The sequence below is a fragment of the Phyllostomus hastatus genome, unplaced genomic scaffold (genome assembly GCF_019186645.2).
Source record: "Phyllostomus hastatus isolate PE091 unplaced genomic scaffold, TTU_PhHast_1.1 phas_contig_196, whole genome shotgun sequence".
Taxonomy (NCBI): Eukaryota; Metazoa; Chordata; class Mammalia; order Chiroptera; family Phyllostomidae; genus Phyllostomus; species Phyllostomus hastatus.
The window spans coordinates 30152104-30177288 of record NW_025333709.1 but is presented as its reverse complement, the minus strand read 5'-3'; the positions used below and the strand labels follow the sequence as shown (position 1 = coordinate 30177288).

The following is a 25185-nucleotide window of genomic DNA, read 5'->3' as shown; positions in this document are numbered from 1 at the left end:
TGAGGATGCATGTTTTCATCTTTTATTTACCATATACATTAATACAGCAAACACTGAAAAACCTTTAAACAATTTTTTGATGTAAAGCTTAACACTTAAAATTATGCTTGTTCCCCCCACCCACCCCAATTCAACATGCAATTACCATTTATTTTCACATATGCTGACTCTAGAGCATTACAATCTCTTGATGGTTTTATAAGAGCATCCTTGTCCTTAAATTTCACAAACTGTATCTGGTCATGGTATAATACCATCATTCATATAGTTTCCCAAGGTGAATACATTCACACAATACTAACATTAAAATGTGTATTTTTCAAACATTATTTTAATAAGCCAAACCACGAAAAACCCAAGTTCTAGTTTGAAACGTGTTTACGAAGACTGCTGCTGAGCTCAAAGCATGCAGATATTCATGACCACCTAGATGAAACTGGATATGGAAACTCCTTCAGTAGGTCCAAAGATGCATTTTTCACTCATCCCAAGTATCTCCATATTTGTTTACTTTGACTAGGAAAAAAGCACAAATAGTTGATGATTCCAACAGCAATATGTAAAAAGCACTATTTTAACGTTGCTATTATAATGAAAAGTTATGTTTCTCATTTGAATGCACATGAGTGTCAAATTAAAAAGGGGACGGCCAGACTTGAGTGAACTGGAGGTTGGACATAAATAGTGCACTGTATCAAGAATTCACATAAATATTTGATCTTCCTAACAACCTTATAAACACAAGCACCATTTTAAGAGAAAACAGGTTAGTAACTTGCCCAAGGTCCAAGCCTAATCAAACAAGTAGAACTAAAATTGAACACATCTGTTTAGCTCCAAAGCCTGGGTGCCTTTACAACGTTACCATACTACCTAAATGTGGTATACGTTACAACACATTGAAAAAAATTACCAGGAAATTAAAAAATGGTAACAAAATTAAATTTTGGTTTTTGCAAAAAATACAGAAATAGAAACAGTCAAGTCTTCAAGTTATGGTTAATTCAATCTTCTCTCTTATGAGCCGTAATACCAGTGGTCAGGAGGAAACAAGTTTCCAATATTCCTGCACTTTTTTACACAAAACTGTACTCTGAAACATGCTGCTCTGTCTTCTCTACTCTTTCACCTTTTAGCCTCTCTTTCACACAGCCTTCCTCTGTGAATCACAAGTAGTCGTAACAAGGTAAAGAAGCAGTTCTCGAAGTGTGGACTAGGGACCCCTCCCCAAGACCCTTTCAGAGAATGTGCTGCGAAGTCAAAACTACTTCATTGCTATACTAACACAATGTATACAATCACACCTTGGTACTTGGTGGCTTCAGAACTTTGTCAAACCCTGTACTCGTTGCATTTTGATGAGAAAAAAGTGTTTTAGCACTTGGCATTTGCTCAGGACTCGTCACACGTGCTAGAACTTGTATGAGTCACAATGTTGTCCCACAAGAGAAAATGCTTCATTGACTGCTACTCGTCAGTTTTGGCACTCGCCACAGTTCCAGAACAAATTAATGATGTGTGTAGAGGTACCACTGTATGTCCTTTTCCCTCATATCATGCCGTTTCCACTTGCTTTCATTCCTTCATCAGTACAAGGTAGAGTTTTCTACAAGATGCATGTGTGGTGAAAGTATTGCTCTGACAACTGAAAATATGCTTATGTTTTTAAAATTTCTCAGTCTTAATCTCTAATTAGGTAAATGTCATCCGCAAAACTAAAACTGAAAAATTTAAGTGGTACTTTCTGACCCAGTGAATCCACCCTATACTAGTGTCAAATTTTCTGTCTGGCTTCTAGGATAAAACATTCTAGAAATTCCCTGAAACTACTTCATAGCTATCTTTCTTCAAATAAAGTACAACAATATCAGCTTTCTTTTTATAAAGAAATTATTTCATATTGCTATGTCATATAACAGAACTTTAAAAGACTACTTACAGTCAAAACCACAAATGTCAAAATCTAGCCAATGCTACAAGTCTACCATATTTCCTTTTTTTAATCTTTATTACTACAGAAGGCCCAATGAAATACCCCATTTCTGATTTATCAGTGTATGGTGTCATGTCGTGCAGCCATATAAAAGATTATAAACATGAGAAAAACACTATTACCTGCTCTCATGGAGCTTACAGTCTAAGTCTCAAATTAGTTAGCAGAACAAAGTACCAGCAAGTCTTTAAGTATTTACAGAGTAACAGCTACTGAATGTAAAAGGTTTACACTAATTTTTTTAAATGACAAACATTACCAAGTAATACTGATTACAAATCTATTTTAAAGCTAGATTTTTTTTACATCAGTAATATGACAGATATTATCCATTATTGTTATGAGAACAGAATTCTAAATGAAGCAACCACTAGCACTTAGAAATAAAACTGGCTCTAAAAGAATAATCATAATAAAAAATACTAAGAATTTTTATGTATTTTTACATTCTTTGTGGCGTACGACTTGCGAGAAGGCACTGAGGGCCTATCCCTTCGACTTTTAAATTAGTAAGCAGAAAACATTGAAATAACAATGCATTCTCTAAAATTCAAGATATAAAATTCTACATTAAAATAGTTACAAACCCCTTATTAAAACACCCTCTTCCCTTAGAAATAAACTTCTGTGTCAGAAAATTTAGTTGGGGTAATGTATAACTGCTCCAAAATGACTTAAAAGAAACTGTGATATTAAAATTTGTAATTATTTATAGAGCAAAAGTACTATTAAAAAGAAGACAAACTCCTCATTTGGAAATGTCCTAAAGCCACTTTGTAAAGCATATAAACTATTTCAATTTCACAAATATAAGAAAATCAATTTCATTACTTAATCATAATTCTGCAGTTTCACCAAAAGTAATATTACACCCCAACTGTTAATCTGGTCACCAGATCTTGTTTTATGTAACAGACACATCATTTCAAAACAGTTTCCAAAATGACTTATAATCTTATAAGAGAAAACAGTCAAAGGGAATGTATGATTTTTATATTGTTACAAAACTAGTCTTACTATTTAAGTCATACTACTATTTAGACTTTGTTATTTTCTAACACAAAATGGCCCCTGGAACACATTAAAAACAACAAGTCTGATAACTGTGAAATAGGTATTCTTTTTTAAAAATGTTATTTTGGTTAATTACTTGTAGAATTAAATCATGTTAGTATGATTAATGTTTTTAACTAATGCTGCTGCGGTATCCAATCCTAAAGAGTCACAGTGATTAGACTAAACTATCATACCTTCTTTTTTGGGCATTCTTTCCTGCATAGGCCTGACTGAGGGATCAGTCTTATGTGCTAAAGTTACTTCATATGCCTCTCTGTTTTTATTCCTTAATTCCTCATATGTAACACTTTTTCTTTTAGGACTTTCTTCAAGGGTGGGATCAGGTCCTAAAACAACAAACAGTTAATAAATGGTGATAAAAGGATTTGAATAAATCCAAAGCAACTAAATTTTATAAATGCTCCTTACCTATAATAAAAATAGAATGAAGCAAAATAAGAAATTACCACCACTACAAAAATACTGTATTTTCCCTAATTATAAAACTAAAATCAACCTCCTCTCATAGTTTCAAGGCTTTTATTTCTAAAACTTAAAATTAACACAAAAAATTTAAAAAATAACCATGTCAAAAGAACAGATAACATAATATACACCAGCACAATTTAGACTCATTAACATCGTGGTGTTTTAAACCGCAAAATTATTCAGTGTTTATATAAAGAGATATATATTCTACTAGTGACAACTGAACAAAAGTTGACACATTATGGTTTTTATTTGGTAATATTTCCATAGTTAAATGCTTCTATAACCACAGTCTATATACAAACAATTCCAGCTATTTAAAAACCAAAATTTTATTTTACCATCTTTGTATCTAAGCAAAAGTACTTGAAAATAACTATTGAAAAGTATAAAACACAGCCTTTAAGCATAGTCTGCATCATTTTCACTTAGGTCTAATGAATGCAGTATTGAGGCAGAAGACAGTGGCAAGTATAATATAATTTCAAGTGGGGAACCAGCATTCATTCTTTATCTCTCCCAAAGAGTCAAAGTATGAATACATGTTAGCAGAGCCAAATACTGATGAAACATATGGAAGTGGTTACTCTTAATATTGGCTGACAGGGCCAAATATTGAACAAACTTTATAAATGTATAACCAGCAAAAAAAGGCCAAATGTACATATTTTAAAAAGATTCATTCATTTATTTATTTTTAGAGAGGGAAGGGAGGGAGAAAGAGAGAGAGAAACATGAATGTGTGGTTGCTGGGGGCCATGGCCTGCAACCCTGGCTGGGAATCGAACCTGTGATACTTTGGTTCGCAGCCCACGCTCAATCCACTAAGCTACGCCAGCCAGGGCCAAATGAACATTTTTTAAAAAATTAACTAATACTAACACAGCGTTCAATGAACAACTACTTACAATCTTACTAATCCAAAAGCAACATTCTTCAGAGGTTTTAAAAAAATATACTTTATTATGCTATTACAGTTGTCCCATTTTCCCCCTTCACTCCCCTCCACCATGCACACCCCCTCCCACCCACATTCCCCCCCTTTAGTTCATGTCCATGTGTCTTACGTTCTTTAGCTTCTACATTTCCCATACTATTCTTGCCCTCCCCACCTATTTTCTACCTACCATCTATGCTACCTATTCTCCATACCTTTTCCCCCTCTCTCCTCCCCCCACTCCCCTGTTGCTAATCCTCCATGTGATCTTCATTTCTGTGAATCTGTTCCTGTTCTGGCTGTTTACTTAGTTTGCTTTTGTTTTAGGTGTGGTTGTTACTAATTTTGAGTTTGCTATCATTTTACTATACATGTTTTTTATCTTCTTTTTCTTAGATAAGTCCCTTTAACATTTCATATAATAAGGGCTTGGTGATGATGAATTCCTTTAACTTGACCTTATCTGAGAAGCACTTTATCTGCCCTTCCCTTCTAAGGGAATACTTCTTTCCGGCCCCGGCCCCTTTTTGTCTGCACCGTCTCTTCTGAGAAATCAGCTGACTGTCTGATGGGAAATCCTTTGTAGGTTACTGTCTCCTTTTCTCTTGCTGTTTCTAGGATTCTCTCCTTCATTTTAATCTTGGGTGTGATGTGCCTTGGTGTGTTCCTCCTTGGGTCCAACTTCTTTGGGACTCAGCTTCCTGGACTTCCTGGAAGTCTATTTCCTTTGCCAGATTGAGGAAGTTCTCCTTTATTATTTGTTCATATAACCTTTCCACTTGTTGCTCTTCCTCTTCCCCTTCTGGTACCCCTATAATTCGGATGTTGAAACGTTTAAAGATGTCCTGGAGGTTCCTAAGCCTCTCCTCATTTTTTTTTGAATTCTTCTTTCTTCATTCTTGAAGAATGGTTGTTTCTATTTGGTTGTTTCTTTCTTCCTTCTGGTCCACTCCATTGGTTTGAGTCCTAGTTTCCTTCCCATCACTACTGATTTCCTGTACATTTTCCTTTATTTCACTTAGTGTAGCCTTCATTTTTTCATCAAATTTGCGACCAAATTCAACCAATTCTTTGAGCACCCTGATCACCAGTGCTTTGAACTGTGCATCTGATAGGTTGACTATCTCTTCATCACTTAATTGTATTTTTTCTGGAGCTTTCATCTGTTCTTTCGTTTGAGCCATTTTTTTTTTGTCTTGACACGCCTGTTAAGCAGTGAAGGGTGGAGCCTTAGGTATCGACGGGGGCTGGGCAATCCATGTTGCTGCACTGTGGCACTGTACATGGGGGAGGGGTCTGAGAGGGAACAATGGTGCTTGCTCCACTCTCTGTTGGACTTCAGTCCCTTCCGCCGCTTCCCCCAAGCAAACTGGGCCCTTCTGGTGCTAATTCCTGTGTGGTGGGTTTGTGTATGTTCTAGGACCCTGTGGGTCTTTCCAACAAATTCTCTTGTGAGGCTGGGAGTCTCTCCCGGAACTCAACCCCCACAGGTGTTTTCATTCGGTGTTTTGAGGTTTTATTTCCCCATGTTGGGACCCCAGGGTTGTGCGGTCTGTCTTGCCCCCCAGTTTTGCCTGATTTATCTGGACTCAAATATGCCACGCCCCTCCAGTTTGCTGCCTTGCTGGATCCGCCAGCCACTGCTTTTTTTGCCACGCCCCTCTCTGCCCAGCTGCCTGACTCCGCCCCTCCTACCCGTCTGGATGAATGTGTCTATTTTAATTCCTTGGTTTTTAGACTTCCATACAGTTCAATTTTCTGTCTGTACTAATTTTTTTCTTGTTTTTAATTTTTTTGGTCCTTATTTTGGTTGTGCGAGGAGGCACAGTGTGTCTACCTACACCTCCATCTTGGCCAGAAGTTCAGAGTTTTTTAATACATACAAATTGGGCACATTTTAATTATGATTATTTTTTAAGACAATTTTTGTTAAGCAGTACTATTTTGAGACTCAATGGTAAGGTCCCAGTAATAATCAATTGTTAAAGCAATATAACTATACATTAATGCTTTCAACCATAACTGTTTATTTTAATACAAAGTATATGGCACTGATACAAAGCATTTAAGTTTCCCCTTATTAGTTCTAATAATATACCATTGTTGGAAAGTTTTTCTTGCTCAAAAATATGCAAAGAAAAATATTATAACATTGCCCTTGATATTTCACTAGTTAGTAAGTAATTAATGGACTCATTTCCCTTCACCATAAAGTATATCTTTAAACTGAAGGAGACAGAGCAGTAGTCAGAAACCCTATGTTCATTCCTGCTCTGCCAACAATTCATGGATGTCCTTGGGCAAATCACTAAGTGTCTTTAAATCTTGGTTTTCTCAGTTGTGAAACATGGATGTTTAAATAATCTATCTCTAAAGTTCCTTCCAGGTCTAATACTTTTTTCATTGTTCTGAAATTCTGTGACAAATAATGAAAACATAATTCAGTCAGAATGTTAGGGAGAATTTTTTACACCTACAGATGCTAAATGAAAACATCCTATATTGTATAGGAAGCATGATTTACTACTTTGGTAAGGTTATATAGAGCTGGAAGGAATAGGACAATGGAAAATAGCATAGATTCTATTGAATCTAACTGTAATAAACTATAATAAGTGTCATAACTATAAAGGAATACTTTCTACTCTGAAAAACTTTAAATTCTTGGTAGAGAAAGAGGACAAGTAGAAGAACTAAGAGGACAAGTAGCTCTGCTTAAACAAAAGGGGAGGACGTCTCAGTAAGGGGGAACAGCAGCTGGGGAAAAGCAAAGGCCACTGTTGGTCCCTGTGGAGAGCAACATGTTGAAACCTTGACCTAGAGAAGGGGCTGAGAAAACAACGGAACTGCTTTGGAGGACATAAAATATATTAAAATATGGGCCTTGCTCTGGTCTATGGGCAGATACCAAAGGGCTTTGTCTGTCTGCTACTATTTGAACAAGAAGCTATATAACATGAAATGGAAGCTGTCAATACAAATGCAAGGAAGGATGTAAGTCATTACATGGCTAGAATACAAGCACAATGGATTTGAACTTGAGAGATGGGAAAAATGGAGAGATGCAATGAGGGACAAGGACAGCTGCTTTTGGAGATCAAATGATGACTTTAACCACTTTCTCTAATCTGCCCCCTCCTTCCCTTTCTGACTACAGCAGACCCTGAAGAATATGGGTTTGAACTATGCGGGCCCACTTATAGGCAGATTTGTGCAGTTCGAACCTATGTTGTTCAAGGGTCAACTATAGTTAGATGTCTTTACCTCCAACCATTCAGGGGAGGGGGAAAAAAAGCAGTTGAAAATTAACAGACTCTCAACTACTTTTATTCACTAAAAAATCTACATTATCTTAACTTCCATTCTCTCCCATCTCTTCTGCAAGTACTCACCCCCTTACTTTTGCTCTAAAGCAGTGCTATCTAGTATAACTTTCTGTAATGATGAGAATGTTCTGTATCTGCAGTCCAACACAATAGCCACTAGCACATGTGGCTACTAAAAAACTGAAATGCTCTCAAAGCAACTAAGGATGTGAATTTTTAATTTGATTTAATTAAACAGTCATATATAGTCAGTGGCTACTTTACATCCTGACACACCTAGCTCCTCTGCATCCTCTGGAATTTCATTTGACCTACAATCAACTTTTCCCTTTCCACAGTATCCCCCCGCCGCACCGCTCCCCTTAATGTTATGTGTGTGTGTACACACACAGAAAAATCTCTCCCTAAATTAAACCAAGTGTTCTTTAAACCTTGTTTGTTCTCTATAGTTACTGGCTTATTGTATTTAGTTCAAAGCAAGCATTTTTAAAGAGTACCCACCCACAATCAATTGTCCACACCCTTAGAGTCAGAAATATTTTAAAATTCAGACTTTCTTGGAACCTGGGAAAATATTATAGTATACAGCCCTTATATTATTTAACATTCTTCCATTCAGAAGTTAAGAGCAGCAATGAGTAAAAACAGTATTTCTCTATAACAAAATTTAGGAAAAATCACATTAAGATAAAGATTATAAATAAATTTATATCAGTTTAGGTCAGGGTTTGAAATGAGTACAGGTTAGATTTTACCACCTCTTTAGTTAAAAAAAAAAAACAACTTCTATTTTCAAAGCTTTTTGGATTTTACAGTTTCAGATAAGGAATTACAGGCCTGTACTTTCTGTATATAACTCCTCACCTTTCACAGTGAACTAGACTACAGGAGGAAAGAAAGCAATTAACATTTGATAAAGAGCCTATTACTTACTAGACATTACCTCTGATTATTTCATCTCTTTCCAAAAATTCTTTAAAAGTGGTATTATCATCTCCATTCAACAAATCAAGAAACTTAAGGGACCACAAATTAATTACTTGCCGAAAGCAAACGACTAATAAATGCCAATCCTGGTTCAAATCCAGGCCTTAATCCAAAATTGATGTTGTTGCACTTACATTACGTGATCTTCAAAGCTAGTATTTACACACACTTCACAATGCATTTTCACATGGATTTTCTCACTTGACAACTGTTCTGTAAAGCAGGTATTTATTATTTTTCTCACATAACAAAGCTGAAAGCCTTTAAGACCAGCTTAACAAATGTAACATTTTAAAAGCATCCTGGAGGTACAACTTATCACTTCTTTGATATTCCACTAAACTTGATTAATATTTTCAATTAATGGGACACGCTTGTAATTTATCCTCATATTTCTATATCTTCTAACACACTGGACCTCAAAAAATGTTAAATGAAGAAACAAATGAAAAAATGAACAAACATGCTGCATTTAGGCTGATGGTGGAACACACAGGTGATACCCAGCAGAAAAGGTCATCAAATAAAGTTTATACATACGTTGGACCATTAAATGCTGAAATTCATTTCAAGAGAAGTTTCTACCTTGGGCAATATGATCAGTAATACCAGTGGGAGTAGATTCATTCATAGAAGCACTAAATGGAATTGGCTCATAGTGAGGAATTAACTCTTTTTCCATGTTGTCTGCTGCTGGAGATGTCACAAAAGATGAATGGTCATTTACATTTGAGTCATATTTTGACTTCTGAGAATAGTGCCTATAAAAGAAATTCGTATTACATAAGAAACACGAGTTATTGCCTATACCTTATTCTAAAACATATGCTAAGATATAAAAAAGTTATCTTTCTAAAGAAATCACATTAATAGTTATTTAAAATAGTAAAATGAAGTATGTTCATTTCTGTCACAAAAAATTAAAAATATATTCTGATCTACTTACATAACTTAAAACTATACAGGAGAAAAAAATGTTTATTCGGTTCTCTAATGACTAGGCCTCAGAGATCATTTTAACACATTTGAAGTTGTTAGAAAGAAAAAATACTTCCTATCAGAAAAAATGTGTCCATTTCCCACATTAACTGGGAAATTACTTCCACAGGTGGCAGTCCATACAAACTCTATTGTGATAAAGCAGATATAAGTAAATCTAGCTCTCATGGAGCTTCTACCGCTTGCCATTTATGATATGACAATACAGCTACCAAATCTATTTAATTATTTTCTTACTTATTTACCTATCCAGACAGATTCATTTATCTACACCTATACAATTTCCCAACTGTTTTAAACAATAAAAGGATTAGAAAGTTGAAATTTGTTGAGCTGGAATTGATAAAATTTGGGAATTCAAAAGAAAAGTTCAAAATATAGATAACCAAAGGTATCTGCCAAATTAAAATCCTTTATTCTGGAATATATACTCTCGGCAGGATGCTGTACATAAAACAAAGGTAGACAAATCTCACTCTGCCTTTAAACACCAAATTAACTTTAGCTTGCAACAAAGTGGCAAGTTTCCAATGGTCCTTCCGTTAGGCAATGTTTTTTATGCCCTGAGTTATGGGAATATCCAGTTACAATTTTTTTTAGCTAAAATGAAAAACCTTTAATAAAGATAAGAATCTGGCCTACCCATGAGGTGAAGAGCGTCGAGCCTGTCCTGATCGTAAAGCTTCTCCAAGAGGGGAATTCTCAAGATTCTTGAACTTCTCTTGGCAAGTTTTCACATAAGAAAGCTTTCCAGCAAAGTATCCCATGATACAGGCAACTTATTTTTAAAAAACAGACAGTGTAACTCAATGTACTTTTTTTGGGACAAGAATCTAAGAGTACATTTAAAAAAATGTGATTCTAAGTTTGTCTTTCGTGTGGAAAGACTGAGATTTCCTGAAATAATGGTAAAGGTATCACATTAAATCAGATTCAGAGTTCACAGAAAGACTGTAGATATAATTCACACTTACAAATAAAATAACCCAAAATAAAGTTGCTGTAAGTGTGTTCTACTTTACTATTTTATTAACACAGATAAGAAAGATGTGGTAAAGGTATAGCGGGATAAGGAATCATAACACCAGAGCTCTAATCTAAATCAGAGATTTAAGCCATTTCTTTTCCTATAAAATGAGAACCATACCATGTGCCCGGCTAATTTCTTCAGATTGTTTTTAAAATTAGGTACAACAAATCTCTGAAAATAATTAAGTATTAAATGTTACCTAAATATGGCTATTGTTGCATCAAGCATGCTTCCAACACAAAAGAGAGGCTAACCCGGAGGAGACATTCACAAAAAGCCTCACGTACCTTTTTTAAAGCAATTTAGCTCTTTTCTATTGACAATATTACAAGTTGTAAATAAGTTACTTATTTACATTTTTAATCTAAATTTATAAGATTTGTCCAAATTAGGTTTAATTTTAATATACTCTTTATTTTGAATAGTCAGAACCACTGAACAACTTTCTTTTCTAATAGGCCAAAAGAATTTACTTTTGAATATCATATCTTTACAAAATAATATTACAATAATAATATTCCTAAGTAAAAAGCTAAGAAAACAAGTGTTCATACTTACATATGAGTTTAGGGATGGAACCATATTTGGGATGACTTGAAAGGATTCCTAAAGACAAAAGTAAATACTCCTGAGTAACATTAATTGTGAGAGAAAAATACTTTTTAATCTTTTACTAAGATAAAATTGGTTTATGTCAAGTTTATGCTAAGAGTATATAAGAAAATAACAAGAAATTGTGGTAAAATGCAAAGAATTATTTCTGCTGGTCATTATGTGGTCTCTTCTAATGTGAGACAAGGTAAGTTCAGCAACGCAACATGAAGTGAGACATATCTATTTATCAGCAGAAACAAGGAAAAATATAAAAAAGACAATCAGTACAATCTTTAAATGGTACCTAACAACATCAGCTTTTTCCATAACCCTAGAGAAGTCTAAAGCTATTTAAAAGAAAGAACCAAGTAAATTGAGTATCAACAGAAATATGACAAAAACTGGAAAGACTCCACAATCTATTAGAATAGGGGAATTTATTAGCAAGATCACTTCATACAAAGTCAATATACAAAAAAAGAAATATTCTTTATACCAGGAACAAACAAAGAACAAACATTTTTTAAAAGACGTAATTTATTACAGTACCCGAAAACATCAAAGACCCAGGAGTAACCTAATGAAAATACAAAAGATCTCTACATTGAAAACTATAAATCTCACTGAAAAATAAAAGCTAAATAAATGGGGAAATACACCATGTCCATGAACCAAAGACTAAATATTATAAAGATGGCAAGTCTCCGTAAGTTCACTTACAAATTCAATGCAATCCCAATTAAAATCAAAGAAAGTTTCCCCCCCAAACTGAACAAGCTTGTTCTAAAAATCATATGGAAACACAAAAGGGCCAAGAATAAGCAAGGCAATATTGAAGAACAACAAAACTGGAGAATTGCAAACAGGTATCAAGATCTATGACCGTAGTAATTAGGACAGTCTAAGTGCAAGAATAGATACACTGACCCAAACCAGAGAGTCCAGAAACAGACCCACAGATGCAGTCACTTGATTCGTGACAAAGGCAACCACTGCATTGCAGTGAACAAAGAAAAGTCCTTTCAAAATATAGTTCTGCCTCAACTACAAAAAGGGGAAGAATGCACCTTGGTTCTACCTCATACAACTTTTAGAAACAGTCCCAGATGGCCTGAAAATTTAAGCATGCAAGATGAAATAAAGCTTACAGAAGAAAACATAAGAGATTCTTCATGTCCGTGTAATAGACAAAGATCTTGAACCACAAAAAGCACTCATCATAGAGACCTGACATACTGGATTACATTACATGAAGAACTAGTTCATCAAAGTGGGAAAAACAATCAATACATTTATCTGACAAGACGCATTTCCAAATAAACAGAAAACTCTCACAAAACCAGTAGCAAAAGAAGACAATCTAATGGAAAATGGACAACACACTGTTTAGATTCTTCACAAAAAGGGATATATTCAAATGGGACGTAAACAAAAAGGCCTTCAACTTCATTAGTCATCAGATGCAAATTAAAACTACAATGCAATCATTATCACTGTTCTCTCACCACATGGTTAAAGTAGGAAAGACATGAAAATAGCAAGTGTTGGTGATAATGTGATAATTAATAGAATTTCATTAATAAATTAGTAGTGGAAGTATAAATTGGCCTAAATTGTTGGGCAAGTTTGGCAGTATCTACTAAATCTGAATATATACCTAATCTATGACCCAGCAAAATGTCTACCAAGAGACACTGTATTCATGGCAGAAGTACCTGTGACAGTCAAAAGTGTTAGCTATCCAAGTGCCAATGTGTAAGAGGACAGATGAACTGCTGTGGTATATTCACGCAGTGAAAAACTATATGGCGATGAGAACAATCTACAACTACATGCAACAACGTGGATGAATCTAGTTATGTGCTAGTAAATCAGCTCTCCAAATAAAAATCCCTGATTTATAATGTTGGTTGATTTCCATGGAGAGAACATACTTGGACTGTGACCAACTTCAAGGTACTAAATGGTTTATCAAAATGCTGTTTATCAAAATGCTGAACATTTAAAAAATCAGCTTTCAATAGCTGATACAAGCCAATTCCAGCATACCACTCGATAAATCTCACTAACAATGTTAAAAGAATACTTACTTGTCTGATTTCATGTTCATTATGTATAAAAACAGAACTCAGTTATGCTGTTAGCCTCTCAATTCCTTAGCTTACACAAATGAGGTAAAAAAAAGGAGGATGGTAATAACATCTACCTTTTTACAGAGAAGACTTTCCTTCAAACACAGACCACTTACAACACACATTTTGCTGGGTATATAGAGACTGAAAACTGAACTCTGGAAAAACCACAGGTGGAGGAAGAAAATCCACACTAGAATGTAAGCACCAAGAGGTCATGAATTTGTCTTGTAGTGCTATTTCCAAAATAGTGTATAGTATATATCACTCAAAAAAACATGAAGAGGGGGAGTTCTTTACGGTAGAGAAAAATCCGAAGTAGGTGCTGTCATGAAAGGCAAGGGTAGAGATTTCAAGGACTGGTGGGTGAGTCAAGAACAAAAACTGTCCAAATTTAAGCAACAAGGAGACTGTTTTTATAACATTTTTTAAAGTTTTGGTAAATGTAAGAAGATAGCCACAATCTATGACCTAGACTGCCATAAATTAAAGGAGCATAAAGTGATGTGTTTATTCTTGAACTCTGGCTTCAAATGCAGGACAGCTGGAAGCAGCTGGAAAGGGATATAAGGGAAGATTTTTTTTTTGTATATTCTCAAGTTAGAACAGACCTGAACATGTTTAAGTATTTTGTCAGAAAAAGAGAAAGTAGAGATGGAGCAGCTGAGTATGTCACATCGTGGATAAAAGCACATATAAAATGTTAGCCATTTTAATTATATGTGAAATGTCAGGGAATTCTGAATTCCTTTTCTGAAGTCTCAATTTTTTTGAGGAGACTGACTTCTTCATTAGAGTATCTCACCCACAAAACAAGACCCCAATATAATTTCAACAATAAAAGACTTTAATTCTCAGAGATAGTTACATGAGTGATATACCATCCAATATTTTTTTTAATTTTTATGCAGAAGTACAGTATCAAAACCCTAACAATAACAAAACTGACAAAGTTAGAAAGATGACATGTTCAATAGAAAAGTGTTATTTTACAAATTAGGTTAAATCATTTCAACAAGTTATCCTTTCTAAAAAATAGAACACTAAATTCCACTGTAAGGCTCCAGGCCCAGTCACGAACAATTAGAGAAGGATGTTGGAACAATGCCACCACGCATGGTATGACTTTTGCAAATGAAATCGTAAAGGCATAAACTGTCACTGATGATAAATCACCAAATGGTGACTAAAAATTCAGAAGAATTCTGGCTACAAGAATAATTTGCCTCCTCAGTAACAGGTCCTATTATCTTCAGTTGGTTTCACCTTAATTATATAAACAGTTCTACCAGGATATATCTACAATTAGAAAAAGGGAATTTCTCTCATTTAATTTGTCTGGTTCGGTAAAATCAGTTTTGTGTAGGAGCAAGGCATTCTTAAGACAGACAGACAAACAAACAAACACCCCCCCCCCCAAGCAGTGGTGAGGTTTTTTTTGTTGCAGATATAAGGCCTATCTAAATAACTCTGTACAATCTCTTTCTCCCAACTCTAACTGCTTCCGACACACCTTCAAGCCCTAAAGTCTCCTACTCTGCCTAAGCTCAAAAGTTCCAGAATAGTTTACCTTCTCAGTAATCTAATCAAAATGGCCATTTCTCCAGGACCCTAGCTACTGGAGTTTTCACTTTTCCCTACATGATTTTGTCACTCTGGTCATGTCATTCTCTTGACTGTCCCTCCCAACAGTCATGCTTATTTTGATAATCAGGTCTGTCCCTCCTTCTTTTGATAGTCTTCCTTCTTTTCTACTCTAAATCCTGCTTATTTTTAAAATTCCTTTCTTTCAAGAAACTTTCCTTGATTACAGCAGCCCTGCAGAAATCTTTCTTCCTTGTAGACCTACATCTCTTGAAGTCTGTATTATACAACTTAGTAACTTATTAAAAACTTAATTATATTCTCTGTTTGAACACTGTGTTCAAATAGTTTCTTCAGGGGAACTTAGTCATTATTAAACAACTGGATTTAGATAAAACAGGCAGTACAACGATTATAATTTCTCTGTTCATAACTCCTTGTGCCACAGTTTTTCCTTAAAAGTAATGTGAAATGCTTTGTTTCTTTCTCTCTTTTTTCTTTTTTTAATTTGCAGGCTCCACACGTTGGCCTAGGGAACTCTTTTTTTTTTTTTTTAAAAGATTTTATTTATTTTTAGAGAGGGGAGGGAAAAGAGAGAGAAACATCAATGTGTGGTTGCCTCTCACGTGGCCCCCACTGGGGACGTGGCCCACAACCCAGGCATGTGCCCTGACTGGGAATCGAACCTACGATGCTTTGGTTCACAGCCCACGCTCAATCCACTGAGCTACGCCAGCCAGGGCTTGCTTTCTGTTTCTCACTATAGAAGGAGTCCTAGTCTATCAAACAACTTACTCTTAAAGCACAAATAAGTACACATGTATACTGATTTGTTCCCACATTTAAGATTCTAGTCTTGGCAATACATTGTAATGAAGTTATTTGGGAGTGCTTTAAATAAATAAAATATTAACACTACAAATCCCTTGAAAACTACTTTTCTCAACTAGTTGTGTCAATACTACTTTCTAAGTGCTTCATACTGCTAATATGAAAAGTACAAATTTTCCTACCATAGTCACATTATAGGAGCTAGCTAATTAAGAGAACAGTTTTCTAGGATATGTAAAGGTCATCCTAAGGTCACCACCCTTTTCTAGGACATCTTACTCCAAGGAGACAGTTCACGAAATAAATGTTAGGTGTATTTAATTTTCAGGTGTAGATACATTTAATACTTTAAACTCAATTCCAGATATGGACACACTGTACTGTTTAAGCCAAAAGGGTCTGGGAAAAGAAAGTATCCCTATCCCTCCATTATCATAAGACAAAGCTGATTTAGGGAGTCATTCATCTTTAAACCAATGCATAAGAATCACCAGGAGTTTGTTAAAACAAATTCCTGGGCCCTAATTCAGAGATTCTGATTCAATAGGTCTGGGCTGGGGCACAAGTTTGCATTTCAAACATGCTCCTAGGTGACAGTGAAATGCATGGCTTACATAGACCAGGTTTGTCTTTCTGCCACCCTGTAACCCATGCACAGGCTTTTAGTTACTTTCTTGCTCTTGTAGATTGTTAATGTTGCTACAATACAATACAATGTAATGTTGCTATGAATTCTCAAATCAAGATATTTGTGTCACTGGGTTCATGGAGACAGAACTCTTCTGCCATTCTAGAAATTTATCAGTGATAATAGTAGTTTAATATGACACAGGATTATATTTACTTTAACTAAAAAATCAGGAAAATACCATATGAAAAGATGATATCCAACATGCTAAATAAACTAGAATTTTAAATATTTACCTTTACTAATTAATCCTTGAGTAATCAACATACTTGTTGCAGCCAAAGGTACAGCTAAAGAAGGAAAAAGAAGTTGTCAACATCAACAAAGATTCTGAGTTCATTAGGATAAACATGTACCAGTAAAACCACCCACAAAGTGTGTTGTACAATTAAGATTTTTAAAGAGAATTTTCCCATGTTTAAAAATTGTACTGTATATAGTCAGTGGAAATACAAAGAACCATTTTTAATTTAAGAATACATTACAAAATACTAAACAATATAATTCAGAAAGAATTGCTTACAAAAGTTCTTGGCTGGTGTCTGGGAAATTGGTAAACAGTTCCCTACACTGATATAAAACTTTACCTGAATGATAGATGGTTCACTGTGTCTGAACTGGTTGCACAAACAGTTTAGGCTGAACACCTGATTTCCTTCTGTGAGTCTGGAATTTCCCTACCTCCTAGGCTGAGGGTGCATCCATAACCAGCCCCCAATAAAAACCCCAAGTGCTGAGTGAGTCTCTAATGAGATTCCTTCCTAGATAACAGCTAGAGAAATTTAGCAGGTCCTTTGTGTGGGACTCCACTGGGATAGGGCTCTTGGAAGCTCTTATCTGGCTCCCCCTAGACTTTGATCCATGCTCCTTTCACCTTCACCTATTTTGCCTTCTAACCTTTCCACTGTAAGTTGTTTAAAAACTTAAATAGCTACATTTGGATGCCACATTGTATAGCACAGCTCTAAACCAGGGATTGGGAATCCTTCTGTAAAGAGCCAGATGGTAAATATTTCAGATTTTGTGAGTCACACAGTCTCTGTTCCGACTACTTAACTGCCATTTTAAAGCAAAAGCACTGAGGCAATACATAAACAAATGCACATAGCTGTGTTTCAATAAAACTTTATTTATGGATGCAGAAATACAAATTTAGACATTTAGGTATAATGAGACACCCATCATTTAGGTAAAAGTTTCTATCACTGTAGGGAACTGTTTACCAACATTTTTCACATGTAGTGAAATATTTCTTTTGATTGGCTTCAACTATTAAAAATGTAAAAACCATTCTTAGCTCATAGCCATACAAAAACAGATTTGACCCTTATGTTGTAGTTTGCTCAATTCTGGTCTAGACTATCTATCGGCAATTTAAGAACCAAGGTAATTAAGACATTTGAATGACCAGATTTCATGATTTAAATCTGTAATTTTGGAATAGGGCATTAACTTTGCCATCAGACAATTTACAGAAACCCTAAGGTTTGAATCCTCACTCTAATACTTACAGATTTAAATTCTGCTGGAAAATGGTTTAATGTGGCTGGTTAGCGTGCCTTCCTTTATTATGACTTAAGGTTTTCCAAAGAACAACTCCTTTTTAATTACAGCATCAGTACAATCTGTAATTTTTCTCCTTCAGCGTGGTTCCAGGAATACAGCATGAAGTAGTGAATGATCATATAAGGATGAAAGTCAGTGAGTTGGCTGGCCACCTCTGCAATGGACAATGCTTTCCCTATTTTACTTTTTTCTTAGGCCATGATGGCATAATGCAAAGAGTTAACAGTCTTGTTAAGGAGATCTTATTACTACTTCTGCCAATCATCACAATGTCTTTGCATAAATCTCTCAACTTCTAATTTCATGCTATAAAGGCTAATTATTAGAAATAAGACCTCTTTCCAACTCATGCATTTTGTCGCTGAAAAAGAGAAAGGTAAAACTGAAAGGGACTTCAGAGAGTAGTATATAGTCCTCATCTTAATCAGAGTAAACTGATATCCAGAAAAGACAAGTCATTTGCTCAAAGCAACACAGATGGTTAGTTTATGATAGAGCTCACACTAGGTCCAGGTTTAATGGCCTTTTCCTCTGTACCACAAGACTCCTATTTCAGAGTCAATCAAAGAATGTTTCTTTAGGCAAATCAGTAACACTGCTGACCAAAAGTTAATATGCATTATGACCATGGTTCCAACCATATCCAATACAAGAACCCCTAAAATGCCTTTCATTCTTTTCCACCTACAATAGCAAAATGCTACTCTAAACTCAAAATTCGTTTCAACTGGAACTGTTATTTCATTAATCACAATAGCACTGACAGTCTTTTAATAAAGGTAGTTTAACATTTATATAATAAATTAAATTGAATTAATCCCCATAACAATCCCATGAAATAGGTTATTATCCCCATTTAACAGATAAGAAAAATGAGGCAAGGAGCCATCAAGAACTTGGCTGAAATCTCAGAATATGTGATGGAGCTGAGATTTGAATCCAGACAGGCCTCAGAGTTTATACTCTAATCACTCATTACATTATCACATTTGAAAACCAGAAGCAAACATATATGAAATATTCACAAAATCTATACATGATGCATGAAACAAATATGAATTTATATACCTTTTCAGTAATTCTAGAAGTTGAGAACTAACATATAACACACACCAATGTGACCCACTTTTATATAGAGTCTTTCATTACCTGTTTCCAGGCACAGCTATAACTGGGTTTTTCTTTTGTTTTTTGTCAGTGCATAGGGCCACAATTTTAAGCAATTGGGATTCATGTCTTGATAGTTAAGCTTTAAGATTATCAGAAAATAGATCGGAGTAGGAATAAAATTACCATAAAGAAAGAATTTACAAGTCTAAATTTAAACCAGGATAAACATAGTATGTAACAGACTTTAAAAATCTGTAAAAGATAACCTTAGGGAATTCTTTTTCTACACATTCCTACTTTCATCACAACCTTTTTAGATCAATAAGCACAAGATGATACTCTCCAAAGAAACATGGATTCCATTATTCATTTACCTGAATATATGTAAACACCACATACTACAGAGAATATCCTTATGTCAAAATACAAAGGTAAAGCACAATTTCTTAATGCATGACAATTACTGTCTCCTGGTAATTACATGTTGAATTCCCTATCGTTTGCAGCTAGAGGCAAGGTTCTATGTACTTTCAATGTTTGATGTGATTACATTATGCAACACCACGGTATCTTTTTTAAGAGTAATCATTATTTTTTTGTGGCTGCTGCAATTTCCCAGTACTCCAGATATGGTATACAGCAAGCTGTTTCTTAGCCTGTCCTTATTACATGTTTCCTGTCTAACTTGTGATTAATCTGTTTTAATAGAATTACTTAGGCTTCTATTGTCCATGTATTACATGACCTACTTTGAACAGTCAGGCATACACAGGTACCCTACCTATTAATCACTGCTCTTCAATGTACTTTTAGCATCGTTCTGTTACAACTTATCTGGAATGTTAAACATGTACAGCAGCATAAATTTAACAGCCAGAAATAAATCGGGACACCATAGTATATATGTGGCTATTAGCCTAATATTACAGTGATCTCAAACCCTATCCACCAGATGACTTTTTCTTAATCCTGTATTATCAATAGGCTTGAAAACAGATCACCTCATTGTACGTATATTCTATGCAATCCTTGGAAGATAAAAAAATCAGTTGGGAGAGAACAAATGAGTTGTCTGAGAAATTTCTCCTATGAGTCACATAAAGTTTTTAGAAGTCCTTGATCCATGATGACTGCATTTAGAACACTTATTCTCACCTAGAGATGTACATCACTGCCTAACTCTCACACGGGTTCTCTCTAGCGTGGAACCTCTGTAAGTCTCTGAATATGACATGAGGATAAAATGCAAAAGGTTTTACTATCTGACTGCTCCTATTATCTGAAGAGCTCCTATTATCTGAACTGCTCTGTCTTGCTCTTTGTTCATCCTTTCACCACCACTAGGTTCCCTTGTCCATGTGTGCAACCCAAATTTTGCCATTTATTCCATCATTCCTACATGTTGACCATGTGACAGATGCTACTGCCAGTTTTATGCTTTTATTTCTACACAATTTCTTGGTGAATTCACCAACACACCTACACCACAAATGCTAATTTCTTACACCTTTGTTTTCATCTCTGGTTCCATACAGACCTTCAGCACCATCATATGCTGTATCATGAACTCCAAATGTCCAAACTAGTTTCCTTCTTCAAACAAGAACTCCAATGCAAAGCCTTCCAGAGCAGCACAGCCCCCCGTCCCTGGGACCCCAGATCACACCTCTGTGAGCCCAATCAAGCAAAAGTGCAGGGACTACAGAGAAACCGTAACAACAGAGTCTCTCAAAGAAAATAACAATAACAACAAAAACAAGAACTCCTTAAAAATTACCTTTTAACCAGTAATGTTATCATTAGTCTCCTAAGCTGGATAACTTAAAGTTAGTATTTTCTTTATTTCCCTCTTAGTCAATCTATTTAGATATCCATTTTATGTCATTTAAAGTCTTTCACTGCCAGCCTATCTTCTCTAGTCCAAATGATACCACAATCAACGCATCCCTTCAATGACCACATCCCCTCAATGACCGTATGCCTGCTTTATTGCCACAAGTTTATGACAGATTTCACCGAGTACAACTTCGCATCCTTTCAACTCATCCTGTACACTGCTAGCTAATCTCCCTTTAAAAAAATTTACGTATCATCCCCATTGGCCCAAGAACCTACAATCCGTAATGAATCAAACCTTTAACTCCTTGGCATTACATTTACTCTTCTACCTCAACAAAAGACTTCTGTTCCACTCAGTGCAACCTCAAGGCTCTAGGAGTGATCCTGTCATTGCAGAATCTACCTTTGCTCACTCTTCTTTTCATCTAAATGCTTCCCCACCATTCTTCCTTTACCTAAAGGCCTGCTAGTTGTTTCCGCTGTTTAGTTAAACCTTTTTTAACTGATCTTTTAAAAATTACTATTGCTGTTTTGTAGTTAATCTTTCTTAAAGTATTTCATGAATTGGCTCTGTCTCAACTACACCATAAAATTACTTGAGGGCATAGACGATGTTTCATAAAACTGACCTCCCAAGCACAGTACCTTACACATTGTAAGCATAAATTCCAGGCTGACTGATGAAAATGTACATCCTCTTTAGGTCACTCCTCCCTTTTCAAAATCCCACCCTGCTTTTTTGTTAGAACTACCTTATCTGAAAGGACCGCAATGACCAGTGAAGCAACACCAGGTACTGTTCAAAGGTAAGACAATGTTTTATGTTGCTTTCAACATTCTCTGTATTTTAAAGTGTACATACAATCTTCACATATAAGGTCTCCAGTCAGAAATCAAAACATGGTAGCATTTCAAAATGGTAAAGTGGGAACTAGTCAGTTTTTATCATGCAATGGCTAAGTGTGATAGTTAAAACGGTGAGCTTCGGTTTCAGACAGAGCTGGCTTCAAATCCAGACATCACAACTTACCAGCTGTGTAACACTAAATAACCTATTTCACATCACTAACCTTCCGTTTCTTCAGCTATAAAGTGAGGGTAATAGGTATCAACCTTTCTAGGTTGTTTTTTTAATAGTAATCCATGTACACTTGGAAAATGCTATTACTATTATAAAGGGAAATATTTCAGTCTTGAAAAGAGTTCTAGAAATCATTACTTTAAAATGCATACAATTCTATTTCCTTAAACAAACTCTTTTAGTAATAACCACACTACACTAAAAGTGTGCTAATTTTTTCTACATGAAGCCATTAAAATTTTAGGCACTGAAAGTCAAATGTTATTGACTATAAAATTTAACTTACATCTGAACCAGAAGCTTTCATCATTGCATTCTGCGAAGACTCTTCTTTCTTCTTCTGTTGGAATGTAATCAGCCCCTATGTCTTTTTACCAAGGAAAATCAGCAAATATTAAAACACCTATGGAAGAACTAAATCTAAAAAAATTACCTTAACCTACATATAACAAAACACACCCATTCTTAAAAATTAAATAAACTTATTACACACTTTTAATAAATGGACTTCCAACGGAAGTTCATGGTTAGAATTGTCTACATAATGTGCTATTCCACTGCAAAATAAAAATGGGACCGCCTGTTCAAATTATTAAGAATTTCAAGATGGCAAGAGCAGATCATTAACCCACATGCGGCTCCCTGCCCCCTGTGTGACTGTACAGATCACACACCCATGACACTAGCCCAGCTGCTACACTGTTAGTCAAGGCTGGAAAAATTTCTCTACGTGTAAAGTGCTTCTAACCAAAAAGAATTGATAGTTACGGGGAATTGGTCTTCTAACTTCAGCATTCGGCTCCTGAAAATCAGCCCTGCCATTCATCTTTCCTGCATCAAAAACATTTATATTAAGTATTAGAAACAGTTATGAGATAGGTCAAAGTCAGAATACAGTCTAGTAATATTACTAATTTTCATGGCAACCAATCAACAAATATTTACTGAACACTACTATATCTCAAGTAGTTGACATAATAAAAAGCTACCCAAATACAAAACTCACAGACCTATTAAGTGATTTGGAAATGATTATTCATCTTAGGACTCTTACCTGAAAAAGTATATGTTTTATAAGTACAGTATTTATCAACTGATTACATTAAGATATAAAAGAATATCAATAAAATATTATTTTTCCTCCTGAAGATGGTTTATTTCCCCTTGACATAGGTTGGGATCCTTTCAAAATATATGCCCAATGATTAGGATAATTCCCGAAAATAGAAGACAAAAAAATTCAAAAGTCATTTTTAGGCTCAATTTTATATTTTGATATATATATATATATTTAAGTTTTTATTCATCCATTTTTTAGAGAGGGAAGGGAGGGAGAAAGAAAGAGAGAGAAACATTAATGTGCGGTTGCTGGGGGCTGTGGCCTACAACCCAGGCATGTGTCCTGACTGGGAATCGAACCTGTGATGCTTTGGTTCGCAGCCCGCGCTCAATCCACTGAGCCACCAGCCAGAGGCTAGGCTTAATATTTTTTAAAAATAATACAATTACTAGGAAACATATAAGGTATCACACAAAGCAGTACTCCCAAAAAATGGATTAACAAAGACGCCACATCCTTCTCCCAGGGGTGCAAAGCTATCACCAAATTCTGTATGCTCCAAACTTTCCTCCCTTCTCAAAACAGACTTTGAAAAATAACATACAAAAATGCATAGCATTTCAAGAACACTTTTGTTTTAACCTATGCCTGGGGAATTAAGAGACTTAGAGATCAGATAATTTGTATTTTGCAGAATGTTCACATAGGACCATGATTATTCCCATCTTAAAAACAATTTACATGAAATGGGGAAATGGCATCCATGATAAGGGTAGTAATGGGGGCCCTTCCATCAGTCTCTATTCAATAGGCCATCACTGAGGGTCTACGATAAACCAGCCCTTCGCTAAGAAAAAGGAAAGGTACGAGTTCAAGGATGGAACTTGATGAATAAACTACTCGTATCCTAAAACAACCGTAAAAGAAGAAACGAAACCCTCTTATTTCCCAAACAGCATCCTACCTAGAAATCCTAAAACGAGACCTTGAAGGCCCAAAAGTCCTCCTTAGACATCATTTTAATCTCTTATATCCCAAAGAACTGAACTGAATCCCCCGTCGTAGGATTCTCGGACTCCATCCCCCACCCACTGTATCTGCAACACCCCCCAAACACACACCCGTCACCCTGAAGCCGTCCCATTCACACCCCGCAGAAATACCTCCTCTCCCTCCCTACCCCCCGCCCCCGATCACCAGTTCTCAGAAACCCGAAACCAAAGTGCGATCGGCCCACTCTCACAAGCACGAAAATGGCGGAAGGTGCAGGGTAGCGACTGGCCACACTGAGGTAGTGAGGGGGTAGGTTGTGGGGGGGCGGAACGGGGCTCTCTGCGTCACCTCACGCACCTCAGGCTGTAGCCTCGAGCGATGGCGCAGTGAACCCAGGTGATCAGGGGCAGAAGGCCCAGAGGGATGAGGAAGGGGGAAAATCACGCGGAATTCGGAAGGCGCGCGGGACCGCACCTGAGCAGGGAGTGGACAGCCGACAACGACCGAGAAGCCCAAGAGTCACCCAGGTACGCGCTCAAAATGACCGTAACCCGGAAGTACTGGTAAGGTCAGCGCGGAAATGACGTCAGCCCTCCCTGCGGCGTCTGAGGCGAGTAGTCTCGAATAAACGCAAGTGCCTGCGTCAGTCTGCGCCTCCCTCCCTGGGCTCCAGGTTCTGCTCCCCGAGGCCGCGGCGCTCAAGAGCTGTACTGCGGCTGCGCTCGCCTTCACCGAGGACCCGGAGGCCCGGCCCTGCCCGCCCCGCCCCCTTCCTAGATCCCGGGGCAAAGCTTTGCTTCAGGCTGTTGTGACGCACCGACCTGGCCTTCTAGGGACAGACTGGCAGAGAAGTTATAGAACCACCTCTCATCCTCATATTGAAAGCTACT

The 25185-nt window shown here is 36.2% G+C and overlaps 1 protein-coding gene across 6 annotated transcripts; it reads right to left on the bottom strand.

The window, feature by feature from the left end:
* Positions 1–24890, bottom strand: OCIAD1 (OCIA domain containing 1). 6 transcript variants are annotated; one of them, XM_045834134.1, is made up of 9 exons: positions 24770–24890; positions 23011–23073; positions 22529–22609; positions 16883–16936; positions 11376–11423; positions 10430–10565; positions 9374–9549; positions 3244–3396; positions 1–516 (listed from the first exon to the last, which is right to left on the bottom strand). In XM_045834134.1, exons 2-9 carry the CDS (start codon positions 23066–23068, stop codon positions 479–481), a joined length of 744 nt encoding a protein of 247 aa, XP_045690090.1. In that variant the 5' UTR covers positions 23069–23073; positions 24770–24890; the 3' UTR covers positions 1–478. The 6 variants fall into 6 exon arrangements, with proteins under 6 accessions (XP_045690090.1, XP_045690091.1, XP_045690092.1 ...); XM_045834135.1 differs by having other exon boundaries at positions 24653–24839; XM_045834136.1 differs by lacking the exon at positions 24770–24890 and adding an exon at positions 24546–24603.
* Between the last annotated feature and the right edge of the window lie 295 nt (positions 24891–25185).